This window comes from Poecilia reticulata, chromosome 5, assembly GCF_904066995.2.
Source record: "Poecilia reticulata chromosome 5, P_reticulata-male-v2, whole genome shotgun sequence".
Lineage (NCBI taxonomy): Eukaryota > Metazoa > Chordata > Actinopteri > Cyprinodontiformes > Poeciliidae > Poecilia > Poecilia reticulata.
Window position 1 is genome coordinate 15,714,169 of NC_088834.1, and position 25,652 is coordinate 15,739,820.

Consider the following 25,652-nt stretch of genomic DNA (forward strand, 5'->3'; position numbering starts at 1 on the left):
TTCCATGTGTGCTTGTAAGCACAACCAATTATATTGTTATATTGGTCTCTCCTTCCAGACACTCCTGAGACTACGCTATTAATACTGTGGTAGTATTTGACTTGGTCAGCATGCAATGCCTTAAGACGGGTGGCCAAATCCAGTCCTTAACAGTGTTAATCTGCAAGTTAGAACTCTGTAAAGCTTGACTGAATATTAATGATGCAGCTTGGCCATTTGATTCAAGCGTGGAGAACGAGGGACACAACTAAAAGTTGCAGGATTCTGGCCCACGAAGAATGTAGTTTGAGACCACTGATCTAAAGGTTGCAAGATGCTAGCTATTGAGGATTGAAGTTCTACCTCTATAATGGGACAAAAATATGAAATCAAATTTTAATCATTCTTTTTGCTCCCAAAAAGAATGGGATTTCTACTGCTTATTAATAGGAATGCCTTAACACCTCCTAACATTATTAAGAGGTGTTAAGTGCACATACGCCAAGAATCAAGCTTGGACTATTTCAAAGAGATATTATTGGTGAGATTGGAGGTGATTTACTGATAATGGTACCCTAAATTAAATTCTGCTTATAGACAGAATTTGTGAGTTCTTTTATTATTCTGAAAACTTTATGTAAATCATAATTATAATATTTACTAAATTTTAATAATAAAATGCCACTCAATCCTGATGTAAAGGGTTGAGAAGGGTGGTTGCGTGCTGTTTAAGAGAGCTGATCACTGTGAACGCGCACGTACGAGCCTTACAAGTCACCACCCATTGCGTCAGCGCGCTCCTTCGGCCTCGCCGTCAGCGCGCGTGCTCCGTGCGGGATGCTGGATTGTAGGTGATGATGGCGGAAGGGGAGCGACGCTGAGTTCCATCCGAGTTTTTACCCCAGCTGTAAAAACCACCCACAACCACCGTTTCTCTCCGTCGAGACCTATCCCGAAGCAATGGGGAACGAGGCCAGCATGGAGGGGGAGGGACAGGCGGGACAGCCCGGCGCCGCCGTCCCTGCAGCGGGGGCTCCGACTTCCATTTCAGCACCACCGGACTCTGGACAGCTCATCAAGCCCAGCAATGGAGCGCCAGCCGGAGGAAGTGGGGCTGCGTCCGGGCCGGGGATTAACAGGTAGCCGAGATAGCTAGGGAGGCTTCACTACCCAAAGTGTGGGCAATGAAGCGAAATCAGGGAAGATTCATGGCAGCGTGCTGTAGCGTACATTAGTTCAGCCAGCAGCGTAGATATAAGCTCAACCGACTGCGTGTAGATAGACATGAATGGGCGCTTAATTATTTATTTCAATACCCTTGTCAACACTATTAACAACCTCTTCTTGAAACCTCCTTAATTTTGGCACCCAGTCTGTCATTGTTGATTTGGTTTAAATCGTTCAAGTAAACGGAAGCAATCGTACGTAAATGTAGCTTTAAGCAATTTCAACAGGAATTTCTACGCCCTTTTTCTACGATGTCTGCCTTGAGGATTCAGTATCATGAATGAAAGCGACAATTTCAGGCAGGACCGAGTAAATGTTACAACTTGAATCTTAGAAGCATAATTTTTACCTCATATTCAAGGTGATGATTTTCAGAATTTAATAATAAAATAAAATGAGGCGGAGAAAAAAAATGCAAAGTGTCTCCAAATCGTATTAGAGGGACGGGTCGGTTCTACTACAGGCTTCTTTGACGTGATTTCCAGTAAATACAGGGTCATTCTGAAAAACACACCTTCCTCCTTGCCAGCAGCAGACGTCTGTCTCCCTGATGACAGCGTTGTGTAGGATGTCACTGCTCCCATCAGATATCACCAACGTCATTGAGAGTGCAGGACCAAAACATATGCCATAGCCGTCTTAGTTACCAGATCTCATTCTCAAATTAATATGCTGTGAGATTAAAATTGCAGCTGGTCAGAAATGGGTCATTTACTCTGACAGTGCTGTTGTATCTCCTCCCTAAAAGAAATCTTGTGCCATTTCACTATTTGCAACAACGCTGCCCTCCTACTAGCATTAAACCCACATTGATGGCTTAAAATAATGCAGCCGTAAACTATCAAATACTAACAGGGAACATGTCTGTGGTCACATGTGGCAGCTTGGATGTTGGTATTTTCGGTGTGGGTGTGTGTTAGGGATTACCCTTCTAACAAGATCTGATATTGCCTAATTACACAGTTCAACAGTTGTAAACCTTAACGCACACAGACATTGCTGCATCGTGGATTTGCCACACCTGCTTGCAGTAGTTGTGCAACAGTTTCTGAGGCTGGCGTGCAAATAGATTTATAGATTTGCTGCGAGCGTTCCTTCGTGTGGTTAAATTGCAAGGTGCAGAGTTGATGCTTTGTTTGAGACTATGACTTATGGCAGGGAGAAACTCTGAGGTGTGAAATTTTATAAAAACATTCTGCTTTTATGTGCAGTGTCTCGCAATACTATTCATACCTCTTGACATTTTTCATGTCGTTGCATTAGGATTGCAAATTTTAATCTATTATTTTGGCATATCTGACATACCGCCATAAAATAGTGCATAACGGTGAAGCAGAAGGAAATGAGACAAAGCTTCCTAGCTTTTTTCAGAATTACAAATCTGAAAAGTGTGGTGTGCATATGTGTTAAAGTCTACCCAAATCAATACTTTGCAGAACCACATTTTTATGTAATTACAACTGCAGACATTTTGGGGGAAACCAGCTCTATACCTGCTTTGCACATCTACGGACTGATATTTATTTTATTCATTAATTTTTTTTCAAAATAGCTCTAGTTCAGTTAGGCTGAGATAGTTTCTGCATAGATCAATTTTCAAGTCTGGTCACAGATTCTCAACTGGAACCTGTGATCAGAAGGAAATGAACCATTTTCAGCTCATGAAAATGGTTTGAACTAAACCTTTCCAATATAACTCCTACTGTATATTTATTCTCTATGTTGTACTGGAAGATGACCCTCCTCCCGAGTCTCAAGTTCTTTGTAACTATAGCAGGCTTTTGTTCATTGTTGCTCCATATTTTGTAATGTTTATCTTCCTTTAAATTCCCCTGTATTTGCTTAGGAAAAGCATTTTTTCTCCTTAAGTGCAGATTTGTGAATTTAATTTCTAATATTTGAATGTCAGTTGCATCTTCCACCTGAGCCGTGGTTCTCTGCAGCTCCTTCAGAGTTGCCTTTTTGTCTGCCTCTTTGATTACTGCTCCTCTTTTCTGGCCTGTCAATTTATGTGAATTGCCATGTCGCTATAAGTTTGTAGTTGTGCTATGCTCTTTCCACTTTCCAGAGGATGGATTGAACTGAGCTGTGTGAGATGTTCAAAGCTTTGAATGTGTCATCTTTTTATGACCAAATCCTGCTTTAATACTTTAATTTATTCCCTTCTTTTATCCTTGATCTGTCTGCTGTGTCCATTGATCTTCACGATACATATGCATTCCCAAAATGTTATGATTTGTAATTGTGAAAAAAAAAAAAAGGAATTTAAGGATCATGTTCCATCTTCTGCATGCATTGTGCACCTCTTCATGTTGGTCAGTAACATAAAATCCATAAGTGAAATATGAAATAGTTCAAGTGGAATGAATACTTTTGCAAGTATCTCTACCGTATCTTTGTAGAAAAGATCCCCGTGTCCTGCCTGTGTATTGTGTGGGGTAGATTTAAATGCTCATAGCTTGCTTGTTATCTCATGATTTTTTTATATCTGTATTTCTTCCTAGTATCCCCCCTTAGGTTCCTCATAAAGAGAGTGCAGAGACTGAGTGCGCTAACAAACAGAGGCAGAATGAGAAATGAGCAGAAGGAAAGAGAGGAACATCGCAGCACATGGCTGATTTAAATGGTTTTTCTTGAGATCATGAATCTGGCTTTAACATATTCCTTTGTGAAGAACCCATAAGAATTTCAGCATCAAGACGACAGCGTCTGGCTTTGGACTTGATAGACGACTTTCATTTTAATTGAAATGAGTTGCCTGGTAATGCGAATAGGGATATTATATCTTTTATATTACCTTACTTAAAAGTGAGATCCACAGGACTTTTTTTTTGCTGTGTGTTAGACCAAATTATATTACCTTCAGTCACAGAAAGAGGGCTAAATCCGAGCCTTTCCAGGAGTCTTCTTCGGGCCTATCTGGCCGACCCGTCTGCTCCAGTGAGCACCACAATAATTGTTTTCTACTCTTATCATAACAGCTTTCTCTAAGTGCACAGTCATCCCAGCGTTGACCATTACTGAAGAGCATTCTGACACAAGCTCCACATATTTCCTGTTTACAACATACTCGGTGTGGTACTGCAGCACTGATCTACCACAACATTTCTAAGCACTGTAGCAATTAAAACGGGGTCCCTGAAGGAAGTAGTACTTTTGAGATTCTCATTAGCAATATGTGCCCCTAAGTTGTACCTGATTTTTACTCAACTCAAAACAGGGAATCAAGCACATGCTGTAGGCAGATGCTATTAGCCTAAAAATAAGTTGAATTCCTTAAATAATTCGTAAAAAAAAAAAAAAAAAAAGAAGATCTGATGAAGAAATCTGGTGAATCACCAGGCTGAGGTGATCAAGGGAAAAAGGGCTGATCATAATGTCTGGCTGGTTGATTGGTGCATCTCTATCCTCTCAAACTTTTACCCTGCACTCATTCACAATTTTTTAACTGAGTTTATAGATTCTGTCAGACTTTATATTTCTGTATCGTGTTAATAAATCACATTTGAAATTGTGATTTATTTTCATTACAGTAGCAGCCACTGAGGATTTTAAATAGGGTGTGCAAACATTGACTCTTTCTTTAAAAACTTCTTTATAGGTTGAGATAGTGATGTTAGGAAATCTGTTTGTGTTCAGAATACAGCTGAGGAGGGAATAACCGTTTTACCAGAAGAGATGTTTTAGTGAATTGACAACATGGAATATCTCTCGATTTCTTGATGCGTTTTAATGCAGCCAGTGAACATTTTGGCTGCAACATCAGCTCTGGTTTAACACTAGAGCTGAAACTAAAGAGCAACACACATTAGCTTTATGCTGTGAATAAAAAAATATATGCCACTATTATGTTTTTATTTTAAAAACAAACCAACCACCAGTGACATCTGCTCTGCAGATGATCCTTTTGGAGCCTGTCCTACTCAGAAGCGTCGGTACTTATGACAAAACTATCCACAGCTAAAGCTCAGTAATCTGCTCTGTCTTGGTGCTCTTGAGCACAACACACACAGTGTTATAGAGGTGACATTTGATGGGCATCAGCTGCTTCAGGACACCATAACTCTCCTCATGTGCATTTCCCTTGAGTGTGGTTTCCATGAGGAGTTGTGGATGATCTGCAGCTATGTTAACATGAGTGATGCATGCACGAGTTTTTATGACAATTAATTCTAAGGTTATTTTTTGCAGAAATTTGTCTTTAAAACAGATAAATATCAATGCTTTACACGTCAGTTGTTTTAATTGTCTAGACTGTAAGCTAAATATAGCAAGTGATGGTGCTTTCGTCACAATGTTGCAAGAGTGGAGATTTATGAGGATAGATTTGTTTGTCAAACTTATGTTTGGAACATTTATACCTTTTTAAACTGATACAAAAGTACAAGTCTGTGTTAATAATAGATGCCTTCATGTTGTAGGACGTAATGCTCAGGCAGTACGTCCTCATGATTAATTTACCTTCAGCAGTAAGAGCACTGCAGCCTGCACAGACTTGACATGCCGAATGTTTATGGTGTCCTCACATAAATGGTTTGAAAAGCAATTCTTTCTCATTATTTACGATGCTTTCATGTGCAAAAAATCAATATCTACAATACCTGGGAGAGACTGGCAGCATACTGACACTGACCCATTGTTTGGATAAAAAAAAAAAAATCTAAAAAAACACAAAAAATTGTGGAGTCTTTATTATAATATTTATGTTTTTTCCTGTAGTTTTATTTTCATATATTTTATGCATTTTAAGTGGCTGCAAAATGCTGTGGCTTAATCTGATCTCTGATCATCCGTCATGCAGCATATTAAGTATTTCGTCTGCATAATTACAGTGGTGGATTTATTTTTATGTGCACAGATAGTATATACCTTGCCACTGATTCATAGCCACTACACTCTCTGTAATGTAAGTTTCTTTTAAGAAACAAACTTACCTACTCTGATTTAAGTATATAAAACAGTCTATATAAAAATGAAAAGTGTGGTGAGCTATAACTAAAAATGATTGAAGCAGACCCCGATGAAACATTTCTATCCACTTTCTAAAACACATAATGATTAGTTTAATTTCCCTTGTGGCATTTTAATATAGACTTTTTAACACTTAAGACTAATAGGAAAAAATATAATAGTGTTCAACTGCAGGGGAGATGTTTACATATGTACAGTATTGGCATGAATTTCAACTATGTACAACTTTGATCTTAACTGTATGTGTTTAATTTCTTACTGTCTTGTGTCAGTGAAAGTAATAATGCATAACTTATGAAATGTATAGCAACACATAAGCATTATTTTTGACAGAAATAGCTAAAGACTCTATGTTGATTTTTTTGGTGTTTGTTTATATTTGACTTAAAAAATACTTTAAAAAAATGTCTTTTTATAGTTTGAATATTTGTTAAATGAACCACAGCATTAAATTAAAACTCAGTCTTGGTGAGTACATGAATCAAACTTTTGTTTTCTCCTATATTTTGCCATCAATAGACGCCGGCTGCTCAGCCTTCACTCTTCAATCACATTTATTTGTTAGACAGAAGGCACATTGGTGTTTTCTGTCTTGCTTTAACTAAAATGTTCTCAGGGTGTTTTTTCTTTTCCCTTATGTCTAACTCTCCACAATTACTTGCAGGACAAAATTAAATCAGTCCTGCTGGTTAATTATGAAGCTGAAAGTTTTTTCCTCTGGGTAAAAAAATGCTTTCATCTGATGTGACATTTAATGAATGTGCAAACAACAAATATATCCTGCTGCTGATGTTATGTTTGTTGAGCAGATTTAGGGTGTCGACTAAATCTCTCGAATTTATTTTAAAACTCACAATGAATGCCACTGCCGCGTGCAAGATACGTTTCCGCTTTGACCTTTAAATATTACTAAATGGAGCGCAGAGGATAGCTTTTCAATCCAAAGCCTCAATCTGCCTGTTTCGCTTACAGTGAAAGATCTGCAAATCAATAAGAAACATGTAGCCTCGCCGATAAAAGGACATTGATGCAGATATACAGTATCCAGCTAAGGTTTAGCACACATATCAGATTATGATTACTGCTGCAAAATACATCTTTTATATTCATTTTGAACGGAAATATTACCTCATTTATAAAACAGATGAGACAGTTTGTGGTCTGGACTCTCAATGTGGCGAAGCTTTAGAAATCCTGGATTTATGTTTTTGTTAACATAATTAATGTTTTCAATGAAAAGAGTCTGCGACACAATTTGGCGGATAAAGGAGTTACACTATACATTTAGCTAATTAGATTTTAGGGAAACAATTTTTGTTATTCAAAAAACAAACTTCTGTTATTATGTGTTTGTATTACGTTGCTCAGAAGCGTTTTATGAAAGTCTTAGAAGCAGCAGCGGCTTTTGAATTGAACATTTATTGAACCTTTAAAAAGGATGCATATTCCTTAAATACATTGCCATTTTGCTACAACCACCAAATTGAGTTTATGTTATTGGGATTTTATGTGATAGACTAACACAACAGTCTATGATTGTGAAGTGGAACAAAAGGTATGCACAGTTTTCAAACATTTCCAAATTTTGCACCTTTTGTACAGCTGTAAGTTGAAACTAGAGAATAAAATATTTTCTTTGTATAAAAGTTCAACCTCAGTCAGACTGTATGGAGAACATAAGTGAACATGAATTTTATTTCCACAGATTCTCAAATGTACTTTTGACTGGGACATTCTGAGACAAAAATAAGCATCTAATCAGTTTTAATCCATTGTTCTCTTATTTGATATCTTAATTGTGCTTTAAACTTCACAACTTTTACCCTTGGCTGTGTTCCTTTGTCTTCATGATGTTGTTTGTGCTCTAATGTTCTCTTACAAACCTGTGAGACCTTCACCTTCTGCGGGATTTGTACTGAGATAAATTTACACAGATTTTATTTTGTGTTATAAAACGTAGAAGAGTGGAAACGAATGGACGGCTCGCTTTCAAGATTTGCAGAATTACATAGTTTAGAACAGTGGTCCCCAACCTTTTTATTACCGCGGACCGTTCAAGACTTGGAAATTTTGCTGCGGCCCGGGGTGGGGGATGCGTGAACAATCAGATAAGGCTTCTGCGTGTTGGTGTTCCCGCTAAATCCTGAATATGCCCAATTTGGGTTATCTTGACCCTCTTATCGTAGCCTGAGTGGTTTTCCCTGACTGGGAACGAGAACACGACCTGTTGAATGTGACAGGTAACCAATCAGAAAGCGCGGTGACGTAAGAACAGAGGGGAATCCCAAACAGCTGACATATCGCGCAACTGAGAGTCTGGTGGATATCAGAGATGATATGTGGAAATGTTTATTATTGTATGTAAAAGTCATTATTATATATTATTATGTTTATGTCCAGTTAAAAATGTTAACTAGAAAAAACACAGTCACCTCCAAATCATAGTGCAGCAAATAGAGCGGCTGCTCCCGTTATCCACCGCCTTTTCTTTTTGTTATGTCTTTTATCTCTTAAAATGACTCCACAAACTATCACTAATGTTTCTACACAGTCATCCGTGTTTGGTCATTCTAAATTCCCGCATGCTATGTTGCGGGTTTTACTGGATTATCCTCGGGACGTTAGTGAGAGGAATCGGTTCGTGTGGTGTGTTGCCTCTGCCATGTGGCTGGAGACACGAACCGATCCAACCTGTTGTACTTTTATCAGCTCTGTGGTCACAGAGATTTGGAGAATCGGCCGACAATTCTTAAAATCTTGCTTTCTAAACCAGACTTAAGACTCACAAGCTCTACTCATCTCCTCTCGACCGCAGCCCAAACTCTCTCTGACTCTGGTCGCTATGGTAACGTTTACATGTCCCGTCAAAATAAGATACAGATGCGCCACAAAAATGAACATTTTACTTTCGTGAAAATTTTAACTCACGATAATGACTAACGGGAGCCCTGAGCTTGTTTCTCTGCAATGAGATGGTCCCATCTGGGAGTGATGGGAGACAATGACACCTGAGGTGTTGCTTATATGCACAGCCTGCTCGGTCATATGTGGCAAAGCAGCTTGAAGCTTCATTGCCTCGTTAGCAGCCGGTCGCCGCATGTTACAGAGGGGCTTGTAATGTGGAACTCACCTACCGGTCTGGGATAAATCCATTCTCCTGTCTCTTCTCTGGGCCTTTTCCCCTTTGCAAAGAAACTTTCCAAAGACATCTGATCTGTTTCTTACTCATTTTGCTGCTTGTGGGCTCAATGTTGGAGAATTGAGTAACCGAGAGAATCCGGTTAAAGGATTTTCAAAATAAAAGATCCTCCAGATTCAAATAATACATAATATTGAATTATTTCTTGCGCGGCCCGGTGCCAATTGGTCCACGGACCGGTACCGGTCCACGGACCGGGGTTTGGGGACCACTGGTTTAGAAAACCATATGTTTTTTTCCATCCACTTAATGGTTATGTGCACCTTTTGACTTTGTCTATTGCATACATCCCCAATAAATACATTCATGTTTGTGTTTGTAGCATGACAAATAGTTTGAGCAGTGGGAATATTTCTGCACCCTGATTAATACTTGTTCAAACAACAGCAGCGTTGGCAGGAGACGCTCTTCTTTCTTTGCTACAAAAAGTATTTTCTGGGTTTCGTAACTTTGTTTGGTCTCAGTTTTCTTGCTTGAAGCTTCCAGCACTACTGTCTGTTTCTCATCATGTCCACTGCTCGCTTGTTAGTGTGCAGCTTGAGGATACAAAGCAAAACAAAAACAAAACCACCTGGAAACTCTGCCTGGCAAAATATAAGGCCGGTGACCAGTGAAAGACAAAGTGAAATTGGAAAACATTTCTCTGAAGCGTTATCTTTAATCTATTATGCATTATATCTAATAAACAAAGTAGTAGACTACAAACATAAAAATAACCTATTGTAGCAGTTACCAATGATTGAAGTATGATTAATAGTGTAATTGTTTGCCCGTGAAATATCTGTGTAAATATTTATTATGCAGGGTAAATCTAGTAATCGATTACTTTGCTTGGAAGGAAAAACAGACTCTTCTGTTTCAAAGTCACAGAACTGCTTCAAGTTTTTTGAAGTTGCGTTTTTCTGGACTTTGGATACTTTTCCCACAAAATTACTGTCTGGTCCTTAGAGCCAGTCATAAAAGCATATTGGACAATGTGTAATTTCAAATGTGTAAATTTAATAAGTGGAGACCAAAATAAGTGCCAGACCTAAAAAGCTGCCTACTGCAGCTGGACAGCAAGGACCTGAGAGAGACATTGTGTTTTACTTAATCCATTTACACTGTGCCATATTTTCAGATAATAGCCCTTTAGGAATCACTGCGTTAGTCCTAAAATACAATTTTATAGGTGTCACAGTCATGGATTAGGCTGCAGCTAATATTCGGCCAGATTCCACTCAGTAAAAAATTATTTCATTTTGTTCTTTAGGAGCAATAAATTCAGTGTCTTTGGAACTTTAATAAGTAATCAAATTTAGTTAAAAATAATAAAAGTAACAGAACAGGTCACGGCTTGAGGAAATGAAAAGGCTGAGGCACAGTGAGATATGTTTAATAAAAGTTGCAAACTTACAAGAACTCAGAAACAACATAAAGGAAACTGAGGAGGATATGTAAAAAACAACAGAGATGAATAGTTACAACATAAATGGGCAAAACCCTAAAAACTCAGACACCCAATGTTCATGACAAAACATTTTCCTGTATAATAAAATCTGCCTCGGATTCGGCCAATGCAGGAAATGTTCCTGTGACGGTTTGCAGGAAACAAAAATCCGTAAAATGTGCTTAAAAATCCGATTTAAAATTGGATCTTTGCTGGGCTCTTTGTTTTAGATTTAAAAGTAGTTGATTTTTAATCTTTAATGCATAGGACATGTCACGTATATCAGAGTCGGCGTGCTTAAGAAAAATAAAAGTATTCCTCTGATGATGGCAACATTCTTACTGGAAGTATGTTAGTTGCTTGGATTGTTCAGTAAATGGTTGCAGGAGCTGTAGGAGAAAATGTTATAAACATTGACTGTGACACCTTTCTTGTTTTCCCAGCTGTTGACACCAACACCTCGTTAACTAATTAGCAAGGGCATCATTGCATTCTGGTCTAAGCATTAGTTAGCTGTCATAACAAGAGCTGTCTTTCCCCTACAATGCCTCTGAAATCTACTCATACCTTTTAAATGTTTTCACATTTTGTCACAACAACAGAACTGAACATGGGATTTCATGTGACAGAGCAACACAAAGTTTAATGCTTAATTGTGAAGTGGAAGAAAAAGGATGCATAGTTTTTAAAATGTAATTACCTGAAAGATGTGGTGTGCATTTGACACAAATGACAAAAATGGTTTTTGTAGCTCTGGCTGTATGCTTATTTGTAGATGTTCTGCTGGAAATGTAAGTCACCACACTGGTACTCTGACCCCAGAGCATAATGCTCCCACTGCCACCTTCACCGTGGAGTTGATGTGTTCAGGGTGCAGTATGAGTTTTCCTCTTCATATTCTGTTTTGTAAGCCAGGAAGTAACATTTCAGTCTCATCTGACCAGAGCTTGCTGCATAGCTTGACTTATGGTAAACTTTAAATGTAATTCCTTCTGGGTTTCTTTGAACAGTGACATTTTGTTTTCTTGCCAGATTTGTGGAGTGCATATTTTTGGATAATGGACTATATTGAATCTGTGTACTTTGTACACTAACCCTCTCTAAAGAGCTCCTGAGGGAACAGTAAAACAGCTGTATACATACTAAGATTAAATTACACACAGATGGACTCTTTTTACTAATTAGATAAATTCTAATTAGTTTCAGATTTTATTTAGAGGTACCAGTGTCAGACTTGTTAAATTACTTTTGCAAGATACTCTAAAACTCAATAGTTGATCGGTGCAGTGGGGACCTTTCTCCACAGTTGACACGTTCAGTTATGCGTGACTAGTTTCCCTTATTGCTGTTCAAATAGGAGAGTGGTGTAAATGGTTCTCGTCTGACTCCTGGGACCGATGGAACGTATTCCCCCAAAATGTTGAACTCCTTTTAAAGATTCATGTTGCCCCGCAGGTGTGATGCTAATGAGTTTAATTTAGATGACAGCGTGATCTTGTTAAATGCGCTGCTGCCACAGTGAAGGGTGGAAGAGTCTCTCTGTTGCCTTACAATGAGAGGTTTTACTCAGTCTTCCCGTTACGATGAGCTGTTGTATAAATGACTCTCTACTCGTTTTGCGATAATGCGAACAATTTGTTGTGCCTTAGACAAAGTGTCTACAAGTTGTTCTCAGTAGACTCCTGTTTGCCTGTATCTAAAGGAACCTTATGAAAAGCTGTCTTCCACTTTCACTTTTTCTTTGTCGCTCTCATTAAGTAAAGCCTCAGGCTTTGTATAAATCATTGGAGACTTGATGTCTGAGCTGTTCAAGGGGAGGTTTTTCAAGTGAAACTACCTGGTGCTTTGTGAGAACAGCAGGAGCATAATATTTATACTTACACCTTAAGTACAGAGTGCATAACTGATGAGACTGAAGAGAGAGGCTGGCCGTGGACTGTGAACACTTGTGTTGATTTTCAGACGTAACAGACTAACAGTGCAGATGAGCTCACTGCGGTGAAATCCGGACTCCTGTGGAGAGTTGACCAAGGTTGGAGTTATGCAGCAGCTCAGCCCATTTCGAAATGACTCACAATGGTTAACATTTTACGTACTTCAGCTCTTTTAGTCCTCCCTTTAGTTTCACTCTCGCTTTGCTTTGGATGCCGAGCCGCTGCTGGGACCGTCTTTGAAGACGACAGGCTTGACAAAGCAAGGTATAAGTTGTTATGACAGTGGAAATTCACTGCTCATATTTCAGTGTCTGCTCTAATGCCTAAAGGTCTGAGTGGGTGTGAAAACGAAAGTTTAAAACAGTTACACTTTTTTTTGTCTCAGTTTAGGAACACAATAAATGAAGGATTTGCAAATGTCCTGTTTCTAATCGATCCCAACTACTGACAACAAGGCTAAGACTACTGACAACAAGAGTTGTCAGTAGTCTTAGCCCATGCTTTTTTCCTAATTTACACACAGTATAAAAAAATACTGCTAAAGTCCAAGGGAAAACTCTCTGACAAAAACAAAATAATTTAGTGTACAACTGAGAAAAATAACTGCGGATTTTCACAAAGCAGGAGAATGATAAAAAAAATATATATCTAAGTATTAAGAGCTGGACTGGAATTTAAAGAGAACCACACAGCACAGAACCAGACTGCTGGAGCTACCAAGTGAAAGATTTCAAAGACCCTTCAAGAAAACTAGTCTAGCAAGATGTCTCTAATTAATCCAGAACTACTGCCAAGATGTTAGCAAATGACTTGGCCTGATTACAATCATTACAACAAACAACCACGTCTTCCAAGGAGGCATCCTTTTGCATCCTCAAAAGATTATTCATACTCGGAGCATACTCCTTGGTCAACTGATCTGAAACTACAGATCTTTGACCATAGAAATCATTTTCTATATTTCCTCTTGTGTTAATGAGAGTCAGCTAAGACAAATACTCCTCATCAGGCTTGCCTTTAAACTCTTGGCTTAATAAATGCATAAGAAGTCTTGACTAAATAATTTGTCAGCATTTTGAGGAGACTTGTGACAGGACATGAATCAATTATAAGCTTTTTGACAACACACCGACAGGTTAAATGTTTGCTTCTTTTGACATGGATGTTGGTATCTGCATCGGGGCTTCCTGGGATATTTCTTTAGTCTCAGACGAGCTTAGAAACTGCAGAAAATTGACGACTGAAACCTCATTTGAATTATTCTACACTGATTAAGGCTAAATTAAAATCCTGTTGATTCTATTTTTTGAAAACGATAAGTGTTGATTCTTCCTTTTCCAGAAAATATTTCTAAAATCTTGTCTCTTGTTCTTCATGCTAACCCAGCACTGTGAATTACTGGATGTGTTGGTTAACAACAATGACTGTCTAGTGAAACATGTTAAAATAGGTGTAATAAAACCTTAATGCATGCTTTAATATACTTACAGAAGTATTTGAATACAAACATAAAATCCTGACTATTCAAATAATAAAAGCACATCATTGTTTTTAAGCCATCTTCCGTGTATTACTGTACACGGAAGATACTTTTAAAAGTTCTATACTTTTAAAAGTATAGAACAGAAATTGTTTTTCTTCACTTATTCGTCATGTAATTATGCCCATCATCCCCCTCAATCACTAATTTCTTCTTTCCCATAATAACTGTCACCATTCCATTCCTTCATTCTTCTCTCATCGGCCTCCTCAATCTGTCCCTCACTCACCCCAGGAAGATATGCGTGGTTATGGTGCACAGTGATTGCTACTGCAAGCCTAATTAACAAGCGATCATTTTGGTTTGAAGATATGTCCAACCTGTCCAGACGTGTCTCAGCTAAAATGTGGAAATATGTGGTCCAAAATTGGATGTTTAGTAAAATAAAATGGGTTAATAAGGTTTTTTTTTAAGCCTTCATGTCGACAGTTTTAGCAGTGAGTGGCAGATTTTACAAAAAGACTGTACTTCTTGTCAGGAACTGAAGTAAGGACCTGCTTTGTTGCAAGCGTGCCACATTGCAGTGTGACTTAAAATTCACCATTACTCCATGAGTCACTTTCCATGTGCTCAAGTCATGTTTTTTTTTTCTTTTACTGACTTTGGTTAAGTCAGATGTCACATTTCAGTTTTAGCTTTCAGTGATTTTTGTATGATTTACTGACTTTCAGGTTCTTAAAATTATTTAACTATATTGCATATAAACCTTTTTTGTATGGACTCAGTAATAAAATGAGATCTATTGCTTAGTGGTGGATTAAATACATATTCTTGATCATTCAGGACAAATCAATGAGAAAATGCTAGCTACTGTCTTCCTTTTTTTCTGGAGAGCTTTCTGTTTGACTTTGATATGTTTTTCTGTATTAAAGATCTGACACTCCTTAAAATTAAATTGGGTATTATTTGTCAGATATAAGGTGGCTGCATGCATTTTACTTGAACTGTGTTACATTTGCTGCTGCTAATAAAATAAATGACAGTGTGAGTAGTAAAATATCTAATAAATAATGTAAGTGTCACCCCATTATTGATTGTTAGTCAGCTACACTACAGCATACTACAGAGCAAATGAGATGAAGATTAATTATCAGTGCTGGGAAATATTCATTTGACAGAACAGCTCTGGAATAATCTTTAGAGAATTTTAATCCATATGAGCTTGCTAATGAAATATTCAGGTTGAAAAAGTAGAAATTTCTCCCTTTAGCTGAAATTGTAATATTAAGTGTAAAGAAACTATTTTGCCCCCTGAGAGAAGTTTTGCCAGTTTAGCAGGAGTAAAACATTAAAATCATGACTCAAATTAATTATCTAACTTATTTTACGCCTTCTTTTCCTCCCTCCCTTCCAGACCACCTCTATCAGATCCCGGGCCTAAAGCAGGAGCGCAGAGCACCCATGGGCCAGGCGACAGGTTGGCCTCCCATGATGCCAGTCAGCATGCTGCGCCTCACGGAGGCCAGGGTCAGGGACATGCAGCCAGAAAGAATCTGCAGGTTGACTTGGGGGGCGGCAGAACCGGAAGGTCCCCTTCTGTGTCCCCGGACCGTGGGAGCGTCCCCACCTCCCCTTATTCTGTGCCTCAAATTGCTCCGATGCCCAGCAGCAAGCTGTGTCCTGTCTGCAAAACCACCGACCTGATGGGCACTGGGGACGACAAGCCCAACTTCAACACCTGCACACAGTGCCGCTCCATGGTGTGCAACCAGTGCGGCTTCAACCCCAACCCTCACCTCACAGAGGTAGGCAGTGCTCAGTTGTGGCATTTAAAAATATATATATAAAATTTATCTTCTTTTATTGTTGTTTGTTTGACATAAGATATTTTTATTTGACAATCTTTATTCATAGTGGTAGATAAGGGTTGCAAACAACAGGATAAAGTTTAAAAAAGAATCAATGAGTCAAAATACCATTTAATCAAAAATACACCACTAGAATTTATTAATTACAGTTTAATACATACAAAATTTGAACAAAACCCCCATAAGATATTTGTAAAAATCATAACATTGATATAAATGTCTTCTATTAAAATACATTTAATAGGGATTTTAATAGTGTATGATGTAACTTAGTTATGAGCAGCAAAAAATGCTGACTGTGTGTCATTGTGCATTCACATGGGAAATATTGTTATAAAGAATAGTGTAATTGACAGCTCAACTGCGGCAGGCATACAGAATTAGAGACTGCCTGAATGAAGAGGAGGACCTCATATCAAGTTGACTTTTTATTGCTTGGCTTGTGATTTTCAGATTTAAAAATGCAAAATAAAAACCTGTCCTTGATTAATTGAATTACAGGACAATCTTGGAACTGTTGAATGTTTGAAATGCTTTTAAAAAACAAAGGGATCGGAGATTGTTTGAAAATCTGACAACAATTATTTCTGTGTGGTAAAAACATCTTCTTGCATCTTGGTGTGTCTTTTTTATTATACAGTTCAAGTATTATATCAGTATCAGTATATTAAATGCATAACAATTTTTAAAAAGTCATTTAAATTAAATTTTCATTCTATGGAAAGATTTTTCTAATCGCTGATGAAGAACAGCTTTGATGATGACTATTGTTGCTGAGTTGGCTTTGACTGCTTCACAGTCTGTAATGCAGCAGCTGAACAGGAGGGAACAGGAGGGAACATGAGGGATCCGTTACATGCTGACTGAGAGCTGTGAACCTTTTGTTCTAACAACAATTTGTCTTGATTTTTTAAATCTGTTGGTTGTAATTTGCAAGTCAGAAAATGTGTTTGTGAACAGAAACCAGCGAGTAACAGAATTTGAGGGGAAAAAAAACACAAGCTTAATTAATCAGGTTGCAGAATTAATTAAAACAATATAAAATATAATAGGTAGAAAGCCTCAAATTAGATTATTTTTTTGTTACAGTAGCAGAATCTCACACACAAAACATTTGCTGCAAGTCTCTTACCGGTGACATTCAAATATATTTTTTCTTACCTCACTTATTATCCTCTTCACTGCATGGAGTGGCAAGATAAACTTCATCTAACCTCAGCCTTAATTGTCACAATTTTAGTCAATATTAAACTTTTAATCGATACTGTTATTGTAGATATCAATGCATTTAGAGAAGAAGATAATTTTGGTAGCTATTTCCAAACTTTGACTGTTCTTTTTATCTTGCCATGTGTGTTGTTGTGCATGTGAACAAAAGGAAGTGTGTTTTGTGGAAAACAATCTGTCATAGAGTGAAAGTATATGAATTATGTGTAATGCAAACTTCCATTTTGTATAATTCATGTGATTAGTGATAAGGAACATAAAATCTAGAATGTAACTTTTAGAGTGAAGGGCTTGATTTCCAGACGGGGAAGTTTTTGCACGTCGCCCATATCAGAAACCATTTCTGCTTTAGCAATTAAAATAGGCCTGGTAGAAGCACCAAGCAAAAGATCCTGAAAAAAAAACTATCAAGAGTTGATAACGCAGAAGAGATGCTATGATGCTGTAGACGACCTAGCCAAGTCAGAAACTGTAGACTGAAAGGAGACGATTATTAGAGATCAGCACATGAATGAATCAATCAAATTAATTTGCATAGTACATTTCCGCACTTAAATAGACTAGAATGTTGTAAATCAAGAAAAAAAAAAAAACTCCATGTCTTCAGAAGAGACACCCTCAAATTACCTCAAAGTATCCTGAAGAAGATTATAAACACTGGGCCTGAATTTATTTTAAGACTTTATTAAATTTTACTAGGACTGCCAGTAAAAATGATGGAGCTGTTCGTCCATCTTCTATAAAAGCTTGATAGGATTTCAGGAATACTTGATGCTGCTCCTGTGAAGACAGCTCAGTATATTTCCCCTGCCATTAACAATCATTTAAGTCCATCTAAGCATTTATTTTAATGAACAGGTAGCTGAGAAAGCCTTTTGCGTTGATCCTAAAATAAATCACATTGCTAATATGAATTAGGCCATTCCACAGTGTTACTGTGAATCAAGTGTGGCTGTGTCATCTGTCATAAAGTTTCACATCAACTTCAATGAGTCATATGGTAGAACTGCAACAATGCAACGTTAGTTAAGCTGGCCTACAGGCTACAAGAGGAGCCGCAGGCTTATTATGTACTGAGTTATCAAGAGTAAATGCTTATTTTTTGTACAAATGCAGCGCTGATGTACGTATACTGGGTAATGGCTGTGTTTTTAGGCTTGGGTGCCTCCATGCATGAGGGTAGCATAACTCTGGAGGCTTCCATTGTTAGAGGAAAAGAAAAGAAAGGCGTAGGAATCGGAAGGACAAGAAAAAAAACCCGTGGACCAAAGCGGAGACAGATAGCGGAGAATAGATCGTGGCAGGGAGTGAAGGAGAGCGAGGGAGTAAAGAGAACAGCGGAGGTGGGTACTTTTCAGCTCAGCCTCAGTGAGCTGGACAGATGCTGACAGGAAAAGAGACGTTGAGGGAAAGCGCTCTGCCTCCAGAGACCTGAAGATTTACCCCCATAACCTAGTTAACATGGACTGAGCTTCAGCTTTTCTGCAGCCTATCTAAAACACGCCTTATCGCTTAGAAGGGAAATTGATTACGGGCAGATCAACGTGATGGTGTTTATCGAGGATGATGATGAGTCAAACTGCGATCAACGGTGATGGTGGCTGGCTTGGATAGTCGAGCTGATAAGGTCATCAGGAGCAGGCAGAGATTTTTTTATTCTATATGGTTGTATTTAATAAATTTATGATCAACTGACAAAGGATTGTACTCTTAGATTACATTATATGTTTTTCTATGCTATTTGGATGAATGCATTATAAGTTAATATTTGTTATATAAATATTTGATCTATATTTCAATTGGGCAAACTAAGCTCAAATGAACTAAACTAAAATCTTCTTGACTCCAAATACTTACGATTTACTTGTTCAAAGTCACAAAGATCTTGAACATAATTTGTCCTAATCATAATAAAATGCACATTCTCTCTGGACCTTCAAGGATATCTGCAGCATTTACTCATGCCAGGATTACTCACTTGTTGACATGTTTAGTCAGAGATCATGTCTTGCTTTGTAAGAGGTCTGTTTGTTAACAAATGCTTTGCTCTAACCAAATTCCAGATTACAGTAATAAGAGTAGAATCTGTTACAGATTGATTATAGATTTTTTGCTTCCATTTTTGTATTGATATCAACAGAATGTAATTTTGAATTTATGATTTCAAATGCGAATTTAGAAAATATATTGAGAGCAATGTTGGAAAACAGTAATGATGTAATATTCATAAAACATTTCATCAATCATATTTTTGGAAACCAAGTTCTCCTTCCAACCCAAATCAAACCCTGTTCACTGCAAGAGCTCTAAAAGCAATAAATAACTTAAAAGCAAGGTTAACAGATCTTAAAAAGCAACATACCAACCTCAGATCTAAAGATGTTCAAGAATAGATGAAAAACATGGTAATTAAAAGCTACAGTTAAGGTTAAATTATTCATATCACTCAGTCAAAAAGTTTGTTTCTGATAGGAAATGACAGACATCTTTTCAAAAGATTATACAATTCTAAGAGGAGTACCAATTAATCAAAGCTTTTCCTTCGTCATTTAAATTGTTTTAGAAAATGACATGATGAAAATTATTTATACACATCTCAAAAATCAGTTGAAAAATCTTTCTTCTTCCATTCAGAAGAAGCATAAACATAAAAATAAAAAAAGTCAAAGCAGCCGAATAATGTACATAAAAAAAAATCTCACAATCTCAAATCTCTCCAGAATTGCTGGAAAACTATTTCCCTGGTTTGAATCTCTGCCATGTAATCCTTTCTGTTGCATGTCTTGCAACCTTACCTACTAAGCATGAAGCATGAAGATTTTAATGATTTATTTACAACATTTAGTACAATATGTCCTTCTTGTTTGAAATATTAAGGGCTATCTTTGTTTATGCAGAGCGACTTGGGAGATGAAGACTGTTCTTGAAATATAAGTCAGTGTTGTGTCAAGCAACTTAATGACAGGAATGCAGTTCAGATGTAAACAGCAAGCAACAAATGGATGTCATGTGCCACAGTGTGTTACAGGGCTGTCAGTCAGGCTGAAAGGAACTGTTTTATTTACAGATTTAGTCTGACAATTGAGACCTGCAAGCAATCATGCAGTTGACTTCTGTTCACATGTGATAATCTTCTGCAGGAGATAACTGGGTAAAGAAATGAATATGCTCCGCGCTTTAAAAAAAAAAAAAAGTAGTTACGAAGGAGTTGAGAAACCAGTGATGTTGGAGAAAAGGAGCTAGAGATTCAGAGAGACAAAGTCGTCTGAAGACAGCCTTCAAACAACAGAGAACATGAGCACACAGTGAGAGATAGTGAAAATACCACAGACACTCCCCAGACACCGTTCTCCCACCACCATACAGGAGAACATCTGCTTTATAATTGGTCCAATTTCTATTTATAGAGCCTACCCTCCTTCTGTCTGCAGCAATGGCCTGGTCCTGAGAAGCCACAGCTGAAAGGAGAGAGAAGTGTGAAAAAGCTGTGTAGCAGCAGGAGGAGATGGAACAGGAGAGAAAACCATCATCATAAATTAACCATAATAGCTGCAGTGTTTATAACACGGCAGAGCAACTGTACAACGATTCAGCACCTGGGAAGAATAGAAAATACAAAATGTGCAAATAAATAAAACAAATAATTTTTGCACGGAGCCAACTGCTTCTCTGTGAAGGAGGCGGCGACACTCGCAAACCACAGGAATTTTAAAACATAAACTGGCAAAATTTCAATAGTTCAATTTCAAAATCTGAAGAAGACCTTGGAGATCTTTTTATTCTATTTTTTTAACCCAACAATCCAACAAGCCGAGGGTTGTTTTTAACAAACACATAGGCCCACTGGTTCTACTTTTCTGCACACAATAATTCAGGTGGCAGGAGTATTAATCACATTTAAACAAAGCAAAAATAATTATGTCTTTTATGCCTCCTGGAATGCCCTGCATAAATACCAATCCTGCAATGTGTTTGGACACAAAATATGAGTTAAGATCATCCATGTCGTTTATTCATCCTTTTTTTCCTTTTCTTTTTTTTTAAGTAACTGCATGACAGAATCAACTTTGCTGGTTTAAAATATATCACTAAAATAAAGGTTACCACCACCAATAAAACAAGTGTTTAACAGATTTCTATATTAGATAGCATTGTAAGTGTACGCCTTTATATCTGTTTACACATCTTCATTTTAAATGTACGTGAAGCCTTAAAGTTAAAAAAAATAAATGAACCTTTTCTTGTAGTGGCACGATTTTGTGCTGAAAATTGTAATGTGATTTCAGTACGTCTATTTAATGGGAAAAATAACTAGTTACAAAACGATTAATAATTATTTTAACTTGTGCAAAACAAATGTAGCCACCACATTTCTTAAAATATTTAATGTTACAAGTTGATTAGAGTAATTAGAAACTTTTGAAGTACCTTCTGTTTCCCTGCTTCATTAAGATGATGTGACACAGATCCGTTTCTCTCAAGATCTCAAAAATGGGAAACACAGGAGAACTTACTATTAAAGTGAGGCAGATTTGTGTTGACTCTTGTAAGGTAGCACATAGCTACAAAAATAGCTACTCGCCTGAACTTGAACTTAGCGATTTTCAGGGCAATAATTAAAAATCCAGCTGGATTAGAATCAAACATGCCATCGTAGGCAGTGAGAATCACAGGGATAGTATAAAAATATCTCTAAAGTTGACTGGTCAAGAACTGCAGGCAATATTTTACTCAGTTTATGCTACTGCAATGAATGAGTATTTCATTATAAAGGCTCGATGCATTTTTCACTTTGAGTGCCAGTAATTATGGTGGGCACTTAAGTATTTATGTTACCCCTTGTTTTTACTGATTGCACCCTTCAAGACATTTTTATCTCTTGTCTCAGAACAGCTAAAAGTCTTATTTTATAACCTTGAGGTGCTCTGATATGATCATGAAAAGTATAAAGTATAAAAGTTAAGCTTAACTATTGCACTGTGAACTCAGCTTTATCAATGTTTAAAATGATCAGTGATGAAGTTAGAGGGCAAAGAATGTCTTTTATTCCACTTACACACACCCATTTATGTATTGCTTCCAGGCAAGGTCTTTTTTTGCCACCTATTAAAGAGAACAGAGGCAGATAAAGTCATCTTGTGATAAAAGCGGGCAGCAGCACATTGCTTGGATTTAAAGCTGCAGATGTCAGAATAGTTTGTCTGGAGCAAGGTTGAAACTGATGTTGCGCAGGCATGGTGAAGACATGTCAGACTTACTGCATATGAAGACAGTAAAACTTGCTAAAGCGTATCCCCTTACACTGGACGACTCATTGATGAACTGACAAATGTATCACTGCAATTTCCTGTAGAATTCCATAATATTTTAACACATTTTCCAGATACTTCTATTGTTAAAAGGCCTGACTTTTTCACATTAAAAGACATTCTAAATACACACATGCATAATAAGGGGAGCAGTCATAGGAAAGGCAAAGACATATCATAATGTCTCCATAAAAGGTTTTGTTTTTGAAAGTGTTCATGGAGAGTAATTAGTTGTCAGTGTTTAACTTGCAGCAGACAGCAGTCGAAGTAGTCTCTTTTCAAATGCAGATTCAAGATTACCTCTATTCATATTGGGTCAGATTCGAGAACTGAATGCCAGCCTTCTGAAAACACTAATTCATTTTGAAGTCAACAACTTTTAATTGACATTGAACTTTTTCATAACATATTTGCACATAGAGGTATTTAACCATTTAACTTTCTGCTCAACAAAGCAGCTTTTATACCACACTGTTCAATACAGGCTGTCGGGATTAACAGTTTGCACTCTATATAGTCTGAATTATATTACTTGTATTTGTTTTACAAAAGTCCTTACTCACACTATCTAATACTGGTGGAAAATGCAATTTAATTAAATAATGACTCTGGAGAACTTGACTTTATCGCGTGTTGGATCAGCAACACTCATACAATTTACAGGACAGATATAGTAATTTTTTTCACTATATCTTAAATAGTTCACATTATTTAAATTAAATTAAATTTAAATTAGATATTAAAATAATACATAAAACTTTTACTTTTTTAATTACATTTTTTTATTCTTATGCTACAGTTCATTATGAACCAATTTAAACTACTATTACATCCTTTTCTATATTAGTGCTTGACTTGCTGAGTAATTGTGCTTTGTAATTTGTGAAGAAAAATAAGAGAATATTTGAGATAAACACCGTTTAATTTAATTGATGCTTACAGCTCCATTTATATTCCTATTTTTACATTACTAAAAAGTTACTTTATTCTACAAATAAAGCCTTTTTATGTGTGGAATTGTGGCACTCTTTGCTTTCCATACAGACTGTGTGGTCTAAGTTATTAATATTTTAGTCTCCAGTTTTAGATGTTTAGATTTAAAATCTAAAAAGCATGGACCAAACCTTGCTTTAGCAGCTAAAAGGTTCATAGCTGTATCTTCATTTCTTCCACAGCTTCTCACTTCTAGTCAAATCCTGTCTGCAGCAGTGATGACGCACCTGGTAGAAACGTCACTCTAGCGCAAGTTACAAAACAGCAGAACTAATGTTTTGCCAGCGTTCAAACGTAGCCAATCGGACCTGCTATAATTATAACTTCCACTGGTAAAAATACACAGGTCTCTGACAGAAGCTGCTGAGCTTGTCAGCACCAGTAGAGCAGAAGACAGGGATGAGAGAGGTCCAGCTGCAGGTGACAGCGGATTGGAGAGCGAACCACGGCATGTTCCTCCAGTGACTGTAGCGGAGCTGTTTCTTTATATCAAAGCAATGGGCCAGTTCTCTGAGCCAAAGCAGAAAAACAGATTGGAGCTATAGTGCACCAAGTATTTTAAATAATTTTACGGTGTGGACTTAATAAACTCAAAGTCAGAAGTTGTGTCAGCGGCTAAGCCATTTTTGTGCTTTGGATAAGGGGTTTCCTGACTCAATATATAGGTACGGAGAAACCTAATAAAGTAGTTTTTTTTTATTTAAGTATTATAGTAAATTAAATACAAGTATTTATATTTAATTTACTAAACAGAGCTAACATTTAGCTTCTTCGACAGTCAAGAAGCTAAATATTAGCCAGTTAAAACCATTCTAAAACCAGTGTTGATGTAGGTTTGGGATTATTTTCCGGCTGTTGATTTAACATAATACTTAACTTGGACGCCTAACTACATATAAATTATTTCACCTGCTTTATGTAATGCAACAGTAACTGAGAGCAAAGCAAGCCCTCATTATCATGCTAACACCAACATGGTAGGTATTAAAACGTCTTTAGGTCTTAAAGCCTCATTTTGATTCATTCAAACATAATTTTTGTCATCGTAGTGAAACAACTCAGTCTTAGCTTTGTCCATGTGAACAGCTGCTGATTCTAGTCAATTTTAGAGAAAGGGTTTTTTTTCTTGACATCTTCTCATTGTTTTTTTTTTCTTTTCTTAACTCACTTCATAGTAAACAGTAACACTGGTGTTCAGGCTTGCTCCTCGGTGCTCATGGGTTGTTCCCACCAATTTTCTGTCATTTAGGGTGACATAATGACCACTAATGACCACTTCAAACATTTTATACCAGAGACACTCAGTAACACAATCATATGCTGATGCACAGATCAGTAGCCAGTTTGAGGTTCAACCCATAACTTTCCAACTGTGTGGCTACTATTCTATCTGCTGAGGCACAGTCGGTCCAATTGGTGCAAAGACCAGTGTCAGTGCAAGTTTTATACATTTCTTTTTCTTTTCTAATTTTGGATTATTGCCTTTGACTGCAGCCTGTGGCAAATGCACAGCAGAAACATACATTTAAAGTTGTGGATGTAATCTCTCTGGAGGTTTATTTCACAAGTAACTTCAATTTCTGGAAATGAGTCATAGGGAGTCTTCTAAAATTTTTTTATTTTTTTTAAATTCTGGACCTAATGCCAAAACTGTGACATAAGGACATACGGTATGTAGTAAGTTTCCCCAGGCTGTTTTAACTGATTTCAATGCTGCCAAGGTTGTAATCCTGAGGCTCAAAATTGATTTTCTCAAGCTTCCACAGCAGCATTAACTTGGGAGAGCAAGTTGTCCACAGTGTCATGAATAAACACTTGGTTAGTTTTTTTGTAAGTGCACTTGAAGTAAACTTTATAGGCAGTGAGCGTCCTGGGTATGGTATTGATCTTAGTTGCAACTTCAACTTGTGATTACTTCTAAACTTTTCAAAAGAGTGCTTGCTGTATGCCTCATACTGGCAGCTTCTCGTTTTGTCTGTTATTTCCAGTTTGTTGCTGTTCGTGGCCTATTTATTTATTTGTTGTTTGCATATAAG

The 25,652-nt window shown here is 37.2% G+C and overlaps 1 protein-coding gene across 3 annotated transcripts in view; it reads left to right on the forward strand.

The window, feature by feature from the left end:
* Positions 1-774: 774 nt before the first annotated feature.
* bsnb (bassoon (presynaptic cytomatrix protein) b) overlaps positions 775-25,652 on the forward strand; it is a 105,652-nt gene continuing 80,774 nt past the window's right edge. For 2 of the 3 annotated variants that reach the window (XM_008409670.3, XM_008409669.3), the window contains exons 1-2: positions 775-1,118; positions 15,634-16,024. In XM_008409670.3, the coding sequence (XP_008407892.2) occupies positions 940-1,118; positions 15,634-16,024 (570 nt within the window). In that variant the 5' untranslated portion in view covers positions 775-939. The remainder of the gene's footprint in view (positions 1,119-15,633; positions 16,025-25,652) is intronic. The other variant, XM_008409671.3, reaches the window with a different exon arrangement.